The 17,735-nt window shown below is 38.1% G+C and overlaps 1 protein-coding gene across 1 annotated transcript in view; it reads right to left on the bottom strand.

Annotated features, from left to right (window-relative positions):
• ZCCHC24 (zinc finger CCHC-type containing 24) overlaps nucleotides 1-17,735 on the bottom strand; it is a 124,530-nt gene that overhangs the window by 97,636 nt on the left and 9,159 nt on the right. Inside the window, exon 2 of the mRNA XM_026116781.2 lies at nucleotides 5,781-5,981. Coding sequence (XP_025972566.1) covers nucleotides 5,781-5,981 — 201 coding nt within the window. The remainder of the gene's footprint in view (nucleotides 1-5,780; nucleotides 5,982-17,735) is intronic.

Genomic DNA, 17,735 nt, shown 5'->3' with positions numbered 1-17,735 from the left:
TGTTTATTTGGAAGCCATCACCAGTCTTTCAAAAGACTATGGTTATATGTAGCAACTGTCAGAAATTACTATTTTCAGAGTCAATTTTAAGATTTTGCAAAGTCTGTGATCTCCTATAATTTCAGACCTCTCTGAAATGTCATCTTTCACTTAAAAAGAAAAATACGTTTCAAGAGGTTTGTGTTCATTTTGCTTTTTTTAAATTAATATCTCTGAACCACAAACCAGCAAGGTAAAATCTTTCCACTATCTTTGTAAAGGTGACAGATTCCTCATCATTGCCATCTTAGCCAGCCTTTGGTATCTGGAGAAAGCACAGCTGCAGATCCCTTGAATTTTGAGGACATTTGAAATCCCTTCTTGTGCTCTTCACAGTCATAAGGCACAAGAAAAATCAAATCACTGCTTCAGGCGTGCGAGCCACTGCAGTCTCCTAGCCAGCTAGCTGCCTGTTGAACCAGCTCTGTTGCCGAAGAGTCACTGTATCTGACCACAGGGAGGGACAGCTCCAGGGCAGCATGATCAGGCAGACCGAGCTGTGAGTTAAGAACAAAGGACTAAACTCTGCCTGACACGGATTTCTTCCACATCCTGTATAAAGCCACAAAAGCAAATCTATCCAAATGCAAGCAGCTACAGTAATTACCTGCTACTCTCATTGACTTGAATATGTGTTCTCAAGCTACTTTTATAGGATCTCGTTCAAAGATCACTGCTGGCAATGGAAAGACTCCCATTGTTGGCCTAGGTAATAGGGATCATGCCCATATATTTCATTCACAGGTCTAAAAATACTATGCAAAGTGAGGCTAATATCATTTCCTATTACATATCTATCTGTGGTAGTATGTATATATTTCTATGAGCATGCATATGCATGTTCCTCTAAGAGTATAATGTAAAATTGGGAAATACATTAAGTAACAGTTTTATATCTTCCAGGGGCTGCACTAAATAGTTGTAGCGCATCAGGGTTCTGACAGCATAACTGTGATATTTTGTTTCACAGTGTCTCCATGATGTGGGAGTTCCTTGCCTGTGTAAAAATTTACACTAATGTCAGCAAGATTTTTTCTGAGATCTTGGCAATGATGCAGGGATCAGAACGATCTCCTTGTCCAGCATGCAGAACAACATAGCTGGAGCCATGGATTTTTGGAGTGATTAGCCCTGCACATAGTGTTACAAAAGGCCTCACAAGCCCTTGGATAAGATTAGGACAGACAGACAAGTAGATGGAACTGGTGCTTGGCAGAAACATGAGGTACAGCAGTTTGACTGGAAATTTTGAATACAAAAATGCTTTGCTGGGGCTCTGAGCTTGGACTCTACCACTACAAATTTTGTTGCTGCCTTTGCCTTGAATCCATTACTGCCTAAAACAACAAGAGGAAGGACTTACGTAATAAATACTGTCTAGGATCTGTGTCCACATATTTCTTTTTCAATGAGGATTTTGAACCATGCAAATGGTTCAATCACTTACCAGCTTCTCAAAACTAGAACTAGATGTTTTATCCACAAATGTCCACATATACTTTATCTAACACAAAACATCCCAATATCAGGCACTTCGTGCATATTATATCTACATGAGAGAGTCATATAATATGGGTTCTAGGTCTGCATTTTGCGTGGCAACATCATGGAAGAGTTGTAATGTCAATAACATTTTATATTGTAAAACAGCAACATTCATTTTGTGTAGGCTGTTTGTAATACAAAAGAACCCAGTGTTCATACTTTGTAGGTTTTAAAAATACAGGGTGCAGTGATAACAGCGGGTTAAAAGAGACAGTATAACATTTTTTGGAAATGTCATGTATGAATTTCTACATCTGCTAGATAAATAAATGTCATAAAAAATCATATACCGTAACTATTACTTGCCCAGAGCTCATCGTCATTTGTCCTGGCACAGGGAGGGAAACCTGTAGTTATAATGCATATGTAAGATGTAGACTGGCGCAGCACCTTGAAGTACACCAAGTAGTACACAAAGTTTTGGCAAATCTTTATATGTATGTGTATGTTTATATGTCACACACCTAACCATCTGTAAACAATGAGATAACAAAAATACTCTCATTATTTCTTATTTAAAAAGAAAAAAATCATATACGTGATGGCATTGTCAATGATAATTTAAGAGACACAGTATTAAGTTTAAGAGTACTGATTTTGACCTTAATCCTCTAATCATTCTTCAGTTCATTCAAGTCGATGCAAGTTTTGAATGTGAAAGAACACTAGAGACATGAGAAGAGAAAGATGGTAACATCTAAACTACTGAAACTCAAAAATTAGTTCAGAGAAAATGCAGATATGCTACAAAGATGATACTAAAGATAAAAAGTGCTGTGTTTTTACGTGCATAATAATTACAACATGAAGAAACCTGTGGTACAGTTTCTGCAAATGTATGCAAATCTGAAGTGAGGAGCTCTAGTCATAACATTGCTATCATTTCTGGTAGTTTCTAAAACAGAAACCACACTGACTACCACTACAGAGCACACAAACTATTTAAAGACTAATTAATTCCTACACTCCAAAAAAATAGAAGCTTGCAAAGTCCCCTTTTAGTTTCCAAACAGACCATTTTGGATAGAACATCAAACAAACTGCGGATACCTGAGGTATTGGAATATTACAGCTCATATTTTTTATTTTTAATTTAACTTTCTAAAATATGATGCTCACTTAAGGTATAAATCTAAATAGATTCATATATTTTCATCAGTATGGCATGCTGTCAACTCCTACAGCAACAGGAAAAGAACATATGCCTTCATAGTGTTTATAACAAGCAGAATAAGGGAGAATAAAAAGTCTCAAAGTTATTATGCAATTCCTTTGTTATGTAGGAAAAATTGCAGAAAGCACTATTTCAAAATCTGTTTCTTATTAGGCAATTACATAAAATGGAAATAAAAATACTGTATTATTTACTGATACACATTTTGTCCAAATCAGATTAGATTATTCCTTTTCTCTATCCAAATTTAAATACTTTAAAAATACTAAGCTACATCTCTTTTTTAATGTACATTTTGTAAAAGAGCTTTCATTTTTGACAGCACTAGAAGAATTGAACATCAAAACCTAAGCTTTTATGTAGTGCATACAATATTCAAATTAAGAAATCAGTTATTGCCAGAAGGACCAGTAATGATAAAGGTCTTTGTAACAAAGACCTGACCGGGCAGTTGGAACTCTCTTCTGCACAGTGCTTTCCAAGTTATGAAGGTAATTCATGCACACAGAACCATTCCCTGCAGATCTGATCCCAAATTTAGAGGAAATAAGGGAAGTGCTTATGTTTCTGTGAAAGCTTAAGTGTGCCCTTGTTCAAGAAAACACTTAAATGCTGGCTAGATGTAACAGGACAATAAAACACTTTGGCTACCTCTTGCTTGTGTTAGAAATCACCACTAAAGCATCACTAATTTCATACCACCTCCTCCTTATGTATGAAATGACAATAAACTTTTGATCCATAGAAACAGGTATGCATGCATACAGTAAAAGGCACAAGTGAGATCTAATCTGGGATGCCCTATATACTTGTCATGTGTGTTCAAGAAGATGAAAAGCACATGAGAATGAACAGGAAAACAGAGTCTACATTTCACGAGGAGACTAAGAAAACCTGACTCAATTAGTCCTACAGAATGAATGCTGAGAGAGGATATGATTGCACTCTATAAATACATCCTGAGATAAACACCATGGAGGGAGATGAGCTATTTCAGTGAAGGACAATGTCGGCATGAGAACAAATGGATATAAAGTAGCCATGAACTACCCTAGAAATTGGAATATTTCTAATTATCAGAGGACTTAAGTTCTGGAAAGAGCTTTCCACAACAACAGCAGTGAAGGCAAAATACTGAAATGCTTTTCAGCTAGAACTTCATCAGTTCATGAAAGGGACCGTGTGAGATAGCTGCCTGTAATTGTAGAGGACTGGGTGCAGTGAACAAGCAGATGCCTTCCAGTCCTGTATTTTTTTGCTGATTAGTTACTAGCTTATAAGCCAGCCATAAAGTATGCTCTGTAGGTATACTCTTCCTATTTCCTGATTCTCAAGGAAACTGAAGACTTTACTGATGAAATCATAACCAGTGTGTAAAAATTACACAGGACGTACAACGTGTAAGTAAATTAATCTTCCTATGTGAACCTTAGGGGTTTTTTTGGATTTCCTGAATTTCTGTGGGTATGTCTTTAATTTTCATTAATTGTTCTTTAATGTCCAGTGCCTTAAACTGTAAAAGTACCTGTGAAATAAAGCATGTCTCCTCCAGCACGCTTGATGCACTCACTTGGGACCATCTGTGCAAGCTACACCTCAGTATGTATTGATCATGAAGGGACCTGTTGCATTCATTTGATTTTTACACAGCACCACACTGTTATCTCACACATTTCAGCACTGTATTTCACTATAAAGCATATTTAGTACCTGTAGTTCGAATCCCCTTGTTAAGTAATGTATGCTATTACATGATCCTATCTTTATGTTTTGCTCTAACATGCTAAACAAAGTACATTAAACACTAAAGTATACAAACCAGGGAATTTTTATTCTTCTAGTAAGGAGAACTTTGTATTTTTTTCCAAACAGAAAACTGGTTTACTCAACATAATGAAAAGTAAAAATATTTTCAAGTGCCACACTTGAGTCTCTAAAATGTACTTCTGTTCCACAGCTTCTGTTAAAAATAATAAAAGATACACAGCTAAACTCCATGAAGAAAAAAGCTTAGTCTGTGCTTAACAGTGGTAGGAATGCATTCAGTTAAAACTCATCTGACATTAGACTTGATTTCATGCTGACCTTGCTCAGCTGGCAAATTCTCGGCTGCCTGTGTTTTGGTTTTTATACATCTGACATCCTCAACTGCCACAAACGCTAGTTAATTCTATGCAGAGTTATTTTGCTGAAAATCACATATGAAGAGGGTAGGAGGTTAAAACGATACTGAAGTAGTATTATACATTTGTACATTTGTATTTCTAGAATACTAGTGGCACCTTCTTTTCCCTGGGACTCTATACAGAATACAGTTGGAGCTGTGAAAGTTTAAGCCAGAAGCACAAGTGCTTCCTGCTGAAACTTGAGAGGATGGAGAAACCTCGCACATTGTGCCTTGGAACCTCAGGAAAAAAATTGCAAATTGGTCAGTGGTTTTACCGCACACTGTTTTATACCTCTTTTCTAAGGAAACAAATATTGCCAGCTTCGCCACTACAAAAGAAAGTCCTAGGAGTCCAAGATGATCACTTCTTGCCAGATATAGCAAACCTCTTCCATGAGACAAGGGACATTTTGCTTCAGGTATGCTTGGAGCTTGTCTTATTGCAACACTAATTCAAAGCTCTCATGTAGAAATTTATCCTCCTTTAGCATATGTAACTTGTTACATTTTTTATTAAGTGCCATTGCCAAAACTAACTATACAGTGTGCTGCTTGAAAACATATTTTACACAATCTCTGTGATGGAAAATTACATAGTAGCCACTTATAGTTTCCAAAATTTACTTATTCATGTGCCTGGATGAATATTTTCTGTAATGCTTATTACATGAATGAAATAGCAGATTTTTTCCGTCAGCATTGTGATAAAGAATAGATTAAAAGAATGCATGGCTGGCTTGGCACTTTGTCAAGATACTTCTTCAGTACTACTCTAAAGAAATATTTGAGCCAAATGTTATGTTACTAAATCAAGATCTTCATGAAGATTTTTCCAGAATACTGTATACTCCTTACCTGTGGGCAGTCTTTGATGTAGTGTCCCTTGTTAAAGCAGAGATGGCACAGGTAATTAGGAGGTGGCCTCTTGCTGGGTTTTCTGGCTTCTGAAGAAAGGGATAGGTCAGAAAAATGCTCAGTGAGGGAGCTTAACCCATCCACTATGTTATTAAGAGAGCCATAAGGAGATGCACTCTTATATAGACTGCTGCTCAGAGCCTGCAAAAGAAAAGAAGAAAAGTTAAATGAAACATAGTACTGTATAAAGATTGTTCTGAGACTGATCTGAGTAAAGAACGGATAAAAATAGCAGGAATAACTTAGGAATCTTTTCATTAAGAACATGGCTGCATATTTTGGGAGAGCAATATACAGGTCATTAATATAGAGTCTTTTTGAAGGCAGTGTGATGGGGCTGGTCACCCCATTGCTGGGATAACGACTGAGCTTGCTATGGTTCACTTAGCCCAGCCTTCTGCTAAGCAACGATTGCTTTCTTCTGTTTGATCATACCACAGTCATAGTGTGGTTAAAACATGCAGGCAAAAAGCTGAAAGACCAAGCCACAAAAAGGAACATTTTTGTGTCCAAAGCTATTTACAAGAACAATACTGAAGTCAGGGAAAGGAAAAGAACACCAAGAAAAATGTAAAGTAATTTTTAATTTCTAATCTGTTAGTGAGACAGTTAACACAGAGTTCAAAGAGCAACAAGAAACATCCAGATCTACATCTGTCTAGGATTTTGTAGGGGAAAATCTGCCGTGATTTAAACATTTCCTGATAAATGGTATATACCTAGTTTTTGTGCCTCACCTCTATAGGATCTTCACTCTCTCAAACTGCAAATCAAAATCAGGAGCATCTAATTTGCCATTCTGAAGTTTTAGACCAGCAGGAAACCCATAATCACCTACATAGCTAATTGTCTTAATGGGGATAACAGGTAGTCATTCTCTTTAATGCCCTTAGGCTCAATAGAAACTGTGCAGTAGGATTTTAAAAAGTAAATAGCATATTCCTTCCTTCCTCTTCCTTCCTTCCTATCTATCTATCTATCTTTTTCTTTCTAATGAATTGCTGTAGAAACAGATCCAACCATAGACAGTTCTTTCCACCCTCAAATGATGGGACACATTTCACAAGGAACTGTTTCTATGTTAGGTCTGATACACCTCTGACAGTAATGCTATACACATGTAATTCCACTGGCATCAGACAGTTACTGCGCATTTACAGAAAAGTGAGGTTAGAAGAGATCTAATCTGTGCCTATATGGAGAACTTGTTTTTCAATGCTATTAAATCCAAATATTAAATTGGAATCTTTATATGTTATATAGATATACTGAAGATATGTATAGAAACTGATTTATAGAGTTTGTGAAATAAACTTGAAATATGTTTACCTCAGAGATCTCAAATATGCAGGATGTCTGCACAGTGAATGCGTTTTTGGGTAACAGTCACAGATACAGTATGACAGCCCTAGGCACAACTGCCTGGATGGTTCCTAACCATTGCCAAATCCTATGCTGTTGTGGACAGTATAAACTTTAAATAAAAAATTAGTTATGGCAGGCCACTGCCATACAGATGATACTCCTCACTCACCCACTACAGTTAAACATAACATGCTGAGCTCCACTCTTACAAAGCTGAAGCTGGTGCATGACGCCAGGATCAATTCTAAGGGCCACAGAGCGGTAGTCAGGAGTCCCAAACTCTACTCTGACTTTCCCACTGACCTGCTGTCTGACTCAAAAAAGCCATTACAAGTCTCTCCATCCCCTTTGGGGGATAGATGTGTTCTCCATTTACAAGATGCTGAGCAGAGTGAGTGTGACCTCAGTCGGAACTTCACACGTGTTCTGGCACTGAAATGCCCATCATTATATTGCACCATGGTGCAGATACAGATCTGTGCTGGTTCAAGATGTTATAGCCACTGAGAGGAGAACCAGTCCATTTGTTTCAGGTGTTAACCCCCTACATCTTAAAAGTAAAAGCTATTGCAAAAACTGACTAAAAGGTTTTAACTGCTTTAGCCATCAAGTCACTAAAGATACCTCCAACAGTCACAGGAATTTATTTTCTAGGATTTATTGGATGCTATTGGAATGAGAAATTCTTGGCACCAGATTGTTAAAAGGAAGGGGAAGTGCTATGGACGCCAAAATAGGATTAATTAAGGGTCTTCAAGAAGCTCTTCTCTCCCTTTGAGCCACTTTCTCTTACATATACTTGCAATAACATAAAATTTTGCTTTTTAAGAGCAACTTTTGTGAGAAGACTCTTAAAGTACTTCACATACATTAAACTCTTCAGTAACATTGCAAATTCCCTATTATTATCCCATTTTTACAGAACATGCGAAATACTAAATTCTTTACCTTTTGCAGAAATCTGCAACATTCCCTGGGGATGTAGAATATGCAACTCCTCACCATTGCCTGCAAGCCATTTCTGCCCTCAGGCCCAACCCATTGACCAGTCAGAGGAAAAAAATGAAACAAAACAAATATCTGCCTGTTGTCTGCTGCGGGGCTTTGGATGGGACTTACGGTTTGCAGTGGTGACCATTTTCCTCTTTATATACTTTACACTGAGCTATTACCTCCTTACAAGGGAGCAATTCGACACCATGACTGGATATTACATAATTCACTCCTACAACAACCCTTCTTGGCATGTTCCAGGTCAATAGGAAAATTTAAGGGTTGTAAAGATCAGTTTGGCCACTCTCTCTGCAAACCTTCTCCACAAACTTCTGTTTGTTTAAAGTGTGGCAACGAAAAGTCTTATCACAAGCAGGATTCCAGCAGATTACATGTTGTACTAACACAAAATCATAGTTTTGGCTGCCAACAAAGGCGCTACGGCCTAAGCATAAGATATGGGTCTGAAAGTGGTCACCTGGTTCAACTGGCAGGGCAGGTATGTGTGCCAAAGTTGGACACACCAAAACGTCCACTGTATCCCACCAGGAAAGACTTCCCTATAATCAGCTTAAGGTCCAACATTAAGACAGGAAAAGTCACAAGTATAACATCCCAGAAGAAGAAAGTAGAAGAGAACATGGATGTTACACGTCCAGTAACACAGATGCTTCAAAGAACAATGAATTTATTAAGAAAAATTCCAAGACAATTCCAAGATGTAGCCCATTCCTCCCTGCATAGAGTCAAGCAAACTGCTTCAGCAGTTCCTGCCAATCTGACCTGGAAAATGATCTTAAATCAGGTTAACTCTGAGTCAATGTGAAAAACACATCAATCCGGCACTTGAAAGATACTATTAGGAGCACCAGTGCAAACTGTGTTACATCCTGCCTCTAGCAGTGGAAATCTCCAATTCTTTAGAGAGAGATGAGGAAAAAAGCCGTTCCAAAAAGCCAAGTTATATAATGAAAGTGGTGGTAGTAAAATTCTTCCTCGCCCCTGGAATTAACTAGCAAAAGCCCAGGAAGGTGCAATGAGTATGGTGAAAGCAAGAGGTGGTTCAGGCACTGTTCATCTCCCCATGCCTTGTAGAAGACAAGGGATGAATGAATATTGCCAAGATACATAAAACAGTATTGTTTGGCTGGGGCACTTGTTTGAGCAAATCTGCAATTAAACCTTTGTTGAGTTTTTGCACAGCTGCAAAGGGGAGTTTTAAGGAGGGTTTTGAACAAAAACTCTGAATTAGCTTCACACTCAAAAGGGATGTCTAAGTAGTGATCAGAGTGACAGGGAGAATATTCATGGTCTTATAAAGATGACAGTAGAAAGGAAAAGAGAAAAAGGGAACTGCATTCTGACTCATTCTAAACTTCAGGTTATTGGTAAACATCTGTGAGATGCCAGGGAGACTGCGCCTCTGAGGAATTTCACCCAAAAGAAAGACTCCACCTTCACATGTGCAAAGCCAACCTATTCCTTTGGAAAGAATATAACACTTCTTAACGACCACAAACAATACCTCCCATTGGTATGCCAGGAGCGAGAGAAGTTGGCAGTGAAAGGGTTAATCCTCTCAAGGAGCGATAAAACCACACTATAGGTCCTAATTACAAGGCTCATAGGGCCAGCTGCAATGAATTCAGGATTTCCTTATCTTGCCATACTAGTAGGATGGGGGAGCTAGTAGTAAAACTTAGAACCTGGTGTGGTGAGAAGTTTTAGTTAATATATAAGTTTGTGTTTCTTTTCTCTCTGTGAAATGCATGTAGTTGAATGGTAATCAAACTGAAAGTCTGTTATGTATTTTTAAAAGGTAACCTCTCTACTCAGCAGGTCTTTAAAGTGTATCTGTTGGTAGTGTTGGGAGGCAAGGCTTCCCTGTTATCTGTTTGCTAAGTGTTTCCAGTTTAAAGGTATGTAATCAGTAAGGTTACAGTATGGTCTTTTGTGAAAGAGGCAGCTATTGTCTTGTACAGCTTCATTACTTTGATTACCAGTCAGGTAACATATGTGAGTGACTTACAAGTTTCAGTGTCTAATTCACATCTAAGAAGTTCTTAGTTATGTGAATGATCTGGCAAATGCCCTTGATTCTCTGGCTGGTCCTTGCCTTTCAGAGACAGCTTTTGGGATTGACCTGATTTGGCCAAGTGGAGGATAAGGAAACACTGAAACTGAATTGATCTCTTCAGTTTTTTTTTTTGTTTTGTTTTGTTTTGTTTTTTTTACTGATGGGATAACTTTAAAAATAAAGACCAGGGTACAATTAGAAATATGATGGTGCAGCCAAATACTCTATTAAATGGGTGATAGGTCTTCCTTTCCAAAACCAGTGGGAACTAGCATTGCTATTGCTTTAGCTCTAAAGGTATTTTTAATGGAGAGAAGAAAGCACAGGTAGCATAATAGCATCTCTATTATGTCAACATTTAAATCTGCCCAAAGCTGATGGGCAGCATTACCTATTTTCCAGAACTCTAGTTTAAAACTGCTATTAATAGCAGTGATAACATCCTGCTTATGTGGGAATGGCATGTTGTTATTAAGACTTACAGGAGTTGAGAAGCAAATATTTTAGGCATGGGAATGGAGACAGAGAGGATTGCCTAGGTAATTCTGTTTCTGAATTAAGTTCAGTCAGTGTCTGATATACCCTTAAGATAATGGTTGGGGCTCTACTAGTTACTTGAAGCTGGAATGACTTGTGCTGCTTGAAGTGGTTGTTGATAGGCTGTGTGGGGGCAGTATGTTTGTTTAGTATTCCTGGGGTTCTTTGCTTTATTTTTATTTTAGAAGTAAACTTTGAAGACATCCCCTGCTCCCCCTGCCCTGTCCCCCACCCCCAAGAAAGAAACTACATATTGGTGCCCACAAACAGTATCTCACCAGTTAAATTTGAGGAAAAAAACTTTTCAGCATTGCCAGTCTGTCTAGTCCAATTCAGCATTGTAATAGTATGAATCAAGAAGAAAGAAAAACAGCTGATGCCAGTTGGTATCATGCAGGATAATTCTCAGAGACTCAGTCTTTTTCCAGTTTCTGCTTTTCTGAAGCCTTGCTGAAAGAGGTTAAAGACTGCACAGACTGAGTTAACTACATTTCTTGCCTCAGGATTGAGTCACAAGAACAAACAAGAGGATGCTTTCGCAGCTACTACCTCTACAGTATCTGTTCTGCAGAAGTCATCTCGTGCTGAAGTACTCATCATGAAATGTACTTCAGGAGTATGAAATTCAAGAACAACCGTAAACGAGATGAACTATTCATAGACTTCTTAGAAGAGTGATCATATATCTTAATGGATTCCATTTTCTGCTTATGTATAATGTTAATCTCAGACTTCCCAACCTACTCTGATTCATTTACAAGGATCTAGCAAATATAAGAGAACATTTAGCTGTCCTGATTTTTATAATAGGAGATCCACTGCCTAAGAGAGAATGTAAATTGCTTAGATCTCTTATTCCAAATACACTATTGTTGTCAACAATGATACTAATAAGTATTTTTCTGAAATAACTTCAAAATATCCACAGAAGTAGCTTAAATTTGGAAACTTCTGGCTTTCAATGAACGTCCTTCGTTGAATGAAATGAAATGAAACAGGAGGGTGGCAACCATGCTGTTTGTTTACACAGCTCGTGGAATGATGAACAACAAATGCAGCTAACCTAAAAAAGCACTTATTCTCTTTGATCGGATCCCAGTACCAAGTTTATTTGTAATACTATTGAGTTAAAAGATATCTTTTAACAATAATGTCCCTCTCCTTCCCCAACCAAATGTGAAAAGGTCCTAGGCTACTGGCAATGTGGATTTCTTTTTTCTAAATCCTCTCTGAAGAATGAGTTTGCTTCCTACCCCCTTTTTTTTTTTTCTAATAGCTCTCAAATCTGGCCTAGAGGATCACTTCTAGAGATGTTTCCATTTAGCCTTGATGCTTAATCAATGCTGGACTCATCTGTTAACAAGGGGATCAATTAGTGTCAGTGGGATGGTGGCTTTTGTCATATGGATAGCTGTTTATGGGCAACTGCACTTGGACCACCAAACAATTTTGCCTGTTTTTCCTATTGTAAGTGAACCCAGTGTGATGAAAATCTTTTGAAATTGACATTGCTAAATGATCATCAGAGCTGTCCTGACAGCCAAGGTAGCAGGGACAGAAGATGACCTTTGAATGAAAATGAATGAACTAGGGGAAAGGGGACTCTGAGTAAGCTATATTGCAGCAGTGCAGTTTCTACGAAGCAATGATTTGGCTGTGCAAAGGGAACTGAAAACTGGACACCAGACTATGGAAGCTCCACTGCACTGCTGCCAGGATAAAGTCCTGTCTTCCGGCTCGGAGTGTTAACCTCACTGACAACCCCTACACCTTCATTTGGCAGCCAAGCAGTACCACTACTGTCTCAGTAGCACAGGCAGAAACACTTTTTTTTAACCTGGTGTCAGAGCCTGAGTGTGCAGTGCTGGAGGAGGAGGGATGAGAGGGACCTTACTTTTAATTTCATTCTTGAGGAAATAAAAGTGAGTAATGCAGAACCTCCAAAACTGGGCAGACTTAACTATGTCCATACTGGGCCAATAAGCATGAAGAAAATACAACTTTTTGCCCTATTTGAAATCAACTGCTGTTAAAATCTGAGTTTAATAGCTAAAACTGGACAGAATATAATTCTCCCTGGCCATTATCTGGCCACATAATTCTCCCATAGTGTTGGATTCTGTGCATAGCATCCCGTGTCACAGATGTCTGTTTCTTAATTGTTCTTGCTAGTTAAAGGGTTTAACATTGAAGTCAGCAGAGGTGACTACTCCAGGTTAGCAGGATAATTTCCATTGGATGTGGTGCTGTTATTGTGACTCTTCCAGTTGAAATCCAGTGGATTAATATTTAAAAAAAAAAAAAAAAGAAAGAAAGAACATCCACTACTAGAAAAACCTTCCCCATTTACAGCCATTTAAAAGCATCCCCAAAGCTTTGGAAAAGAATTTTCTCAAGATACAAGTTAGTACGACTTGTGCTGGTGCTTCTCTGCATGTTTGATTTAATTGCATTTACTCTAGCGAGGTCCTGTAGCACTTCAATATTGCTATAACATAGTCCAGTCATCAGTTCTTCCAATACATGAAGCAGGTTGTAATTGAAAAGCAATGAGCAAAGAATTTTTGAGTTGCTTTTGCTTTAGTATGTTGCCAACAAAATAAAGCAAACACAAATAAAGCACAGTCTTAACTTCCAGAGTTAAGTTTACATTAGCAGGCATCCTGGCTGTCTGAAGTCTGCTAGATAAAGGAGTTGGGTTCCCCTGTCAGCAGTGTGGAAAAAGTAAGGTTTTCATATTCTGTAAGTTATAAACATTCTCAAGTCTGTCTTGTGCATATGATGGTAACCAGACTACCCATGCTAATTATTAGCCCTGTACTGAAATGCCAGAAGGTGTCGAAGTTGTTTATTGGCTTGGATTTTCATGCAGATAAGAACTGAGTACATGGCAGCGTCGTGCCATGAATGAAATGGTATGATACACAAGACTATTTCCACGTCAAGACGGTGAAGGGGGAGGGGAGGGAATCTGAAACTATCAAAACAGTGATTCAGTGTCTTGTACATACTGTTATACAAAATTTACTCCCAGGACCGGCATCCTCTTTCCTAATAGTCCCCTGGCACTTGTTTCTGACATGGGGATTATCTGTGGGGCCATGCTACATGTATGAAAACAGAATAGTGGTACCTGAAGATAACCACATTTGGAGCACAGCATTTCAAATCTGTGACCTTTTTGTATTCCATTTCTTTATAAACAGTCAAAACAATTCTTTTCTTTTTCCCAAGAAAACTTCCAGTGCAGAATCAATGTTTATGGCCAACTCAAAAGTCTTCTGAAAACAGAGGCATTAAATGAAAATACTAACATAAATCAGTTGTATTAGTTTGAATGAGCTAGAAATAGAGAACTTCAGTGACTGGGGCCAAACTGAAAAACCTCAGAATCTGCTCCTGTATGGTGTATATCTGTTAACTCTTCTGATAAAATATAGATACTTTTATGGAAAACAATTAGTTTAAAAGCTTACTTAGTGAAATTTTATCATTGGACAAGTACAGGCAAAGCTCATCAGCTAGTGAGGGAAAACTTTTGCCTGGGGGAACCCCCCCCCCCCCCATAGATTTCTGTTTTCTTCCAGTCAATGTTTAAGTTGATTGTCAAAAAAATTTGTTCATTAGAATGACTTCAAAAAAATATGAATCACTTAAGTGCCTCACTTACAAATGCAGGTAAATATAGATTCATTCGTACATTCTTGGCTAGTTAGATTAGCCAAGTATACCTTAATTCATCCTTCTTGATGGATTTTTAGATAAATATGTATTTACATGAATGCCTACTTGTAAATATTTTCAGATAAAGGACACCGGAACTCTCCATTCAAAGACAAGGTATCTTGAGACTTCATGAATGTGGAGTGACTTGTCTGTAGTTGTGAAGCAAGTCAGCAGCAGGGCAGTGAACCTTCTATTCTGTTAATAGATCTATCACCTTGACTGGCTGTGGCTTTTCAGACTGTAAATTTGCTTATCATCAGTGAGGCGTGGTGGAGCAGCAAGTGGGTGCAGCAGTTCTCTGTATGATTTATGTACGTTCAGTTCATGGAAAGGTGCTGGAAAAATGCATGCCACCACCTGACCTCACTTTAAATCTGCTCATCTTTAAAAGCTTTCAATGCAAACTTCACTGTTTCAGTGGGTGCACTTACTTTACACGATATACAGGGATCTCACAAAAGAAGCCTTTGGTAGTGGATATGGAAAGAAGGTGGGAAAGGAGAGGATACAGATTTTATCTGGTCAAAGGTGTGCAGTGTTGGAGGAACTTTCCAAATCTTATACCAAGCTCTGCAGGGATCCTTTTCATCTGCTGAATGCTAAACAACTGCCCACTTATGCTAAAGAGAAGCTCTAACACATGAGCACTATATTAGGGACAAGGGAGACCATTCACATTGCAAATTACTTTAACACATCCCCACAGGAGATTTCATTTCTCTATCCCTGGACTGCCTGCAGCTGAATCTCCCCAGAGCTGCAGAGCACTAACCTCCCTGACCTTCTTAAGAAAGAGCTCAGGTTGGGGGTGGGGAAGGCCTCTACTAGACAGCTTAATCCAAGTGCCTCCTAATGTTGAAAAACAAACATCATGGTTTGTGGGTGTCAAGTCAGGGTGGTTGGATAGATAGGAGATAGCAGGTTATGAGGTTTATATAGTGAGGGGAGAAATGAATGGACATATTTTGACCCCTGTGCTTTAATTTAACTCACAGCCACATTCTGTTAACATCTCTGTTTCCTGCAGGAAATCTTGTCTCAATCTGACCTACAGTTTGAAAAACAAGAGTCAGGTTTCCTTTCATTCGGTGGGTCTTTTGACACTCCAAACATAAGAAAAATAACACCCGGAAATAGATATGTGCCTGTTCAAGACACACTTAAAAAAGCATTTACCTCCTGTGCAGCTCTCTTAGGATAAAAGGTTTTGCTAAGAAATGTTCATTGTGGGTTAAATAGAATTTTACGTCTGAGACAGTTTTGTTTATATCGTTTACATTCAGTAATGCCTTCTTGGCAGCCATTGTAGAGGTTTCTGTGCCAAAGTTAAAAGGAGGCAAAGCTAAGGTCACTGTCAGGGGTAGAAACAATACATCATCTGACCAGAACAGGCCCCTCACAATGCGCTTAGGGTCCCAGTTCCTGCACTCATATGAAGACAAAAACTGCTATTAAATTGAATACAGTGAAGAAAACAAATTGTTTCCAGGTATTAAATTATAGGCTGGAGTTTTATCATGTGACTCCGTAAGAGTTTTAGATAGGTTTATCTACATCTATAGCCACCCTCTTAATCAAATACGATAGCTCTGAGTGTGATCTAAGCAAGTAAGCCTATGACTTCACAGTCTACTTCAGATAAATTAGAAGATAACAATTTAGTAAGGAGTAATCTGGTTTCCAAGTAGACTAAAGAAATTTTTTTCAGCTTGGGTCTGTTAGAGAAATTAATCTATCATACTATTAATTTAAACTGCAATGTATATTGGAGAAAGGTGGATATAAGAACACCTCTATATCAAGGACCTCTGATGTTCAGACTCTGTTTTCTTGAAAGCTCTTACCAAGTTCCCCTTCTTCAAGATGCAATGACTATAGAACATTTCCTTTGCTTTCCGTTCAACCACAGGTATCAACAGCCCTAATGAATATGCACATATAGTTGCCTAACAGGCCAGCTTAGTGTGAAGAAACATAGATGCCTCCCCCCAAACATTTTGTCCTTTCCTTCTACAACCTTGAATGAGTTTAGAAATTCAGAACTCCCAAGTTGCCAAAAGATACCTCTGGGAGCAAGGTGATCCCTTTGAAATGTTTGTTGGTTGGATAATAGCTGGATAAGAGGTAAATACAGATTTTCAGACTCCTGAGCTCCTTCTAGAGTACTGCTCTTGTGTTCATTCAAAGAACCACTGAATCTTGCCATGTGCAGAGAGCAGGTGTGCGTGGTCATCTAATACAGCAGCAACATATTTCTACTTTGGATATGGCAGTGAGAGCCACCAACCCCAAAGAATTTTTGTGGGTCATGAGGGTATTTGCTTATCTTCAAACTAAATCTCTAGAAACAAAAAAAAAAAGTTTCCTAAGATACAAGTTTTAGAATACCATGCAACAGTTCTTCTACTGACAGCAGTTTACAGTAGGTAGTAAACTACTAAGCAAAATGGGTGTACAGCAGACTTTTTAAAACTCCACTTGCTCAAAGTATTAGATGTGTTAGTATTTGCTTAGACCAACATCCATGCCAAAAAGTAATGGGCTAGGCTTATGATGTCAAAATTTGATAACTTATAAACAACCAAAACTCAAAATAACTGTACTGGCCTGGAGAAGCTGAATATTATCATCAAGTGTAGAAAATACCTCTTTCTCAGGCTTGCTAATGAGGAATATGGCAAAAGAAGGAAAAAAAAACCGAACACACACAACTCATAAACCTATATTTTCATTCTTCTACTTTCCCCAGGTGAATCTTTCTATAATTTTACATTCTACTGTTAGTAGATCACTGATTGTAACATTTCTGAGAGTAAAAATTGACCTCCAGCAGAAGAGAACTGATCTAAGTTGTGACACTTATTAAATGCTGTCTATTTGAATTATGTCAGAATTGCTGTAAGATTTGAATAGTTTTGCCAAACTTATTCTGTTTCTTTAATCCATTCAGAAAGTAACTGAAGGAAACTGCAATGAAGTAAAGACTTATGTTCTTTCCATTTAATCATTTCATTGTGGCTTTATCAAAGGGCAATTCCAGAGAAGGGCAAAATGGGCATCAGGTTGCTGGTAATTTTCCTAGGAAGAGGAAACTGAGAAGAGGTACAAATACTAACTCTTACATTTCACAAAACTATTCAGAAGCTTTAAGGTAATATCTAGCAACACTTTTTAGGCAATGTTTACATGTATACATT

Source organism: Dromaius novaehollandiae, chromosome 6 (assembly GCF_036370855.1).
Source record: "Dromaius novaehollandiae isolate bDroNov1 chromosome 6, bDroNov1.hap1, whole genome shotgun sequence".
NCBI classification, from domain to species: domain Eukaryota; kingdom Metazoa; phylum Chordata; class Aves; order Casuariiformes; family Dromaiidae; genus Dromaius; species Dromaius novaehollandiae.
The sequence above is the reverse complement of the archived record's forward strand: the minus strand, read 5'-3'. Positions and strand labels throughout refer to the sequence as shown.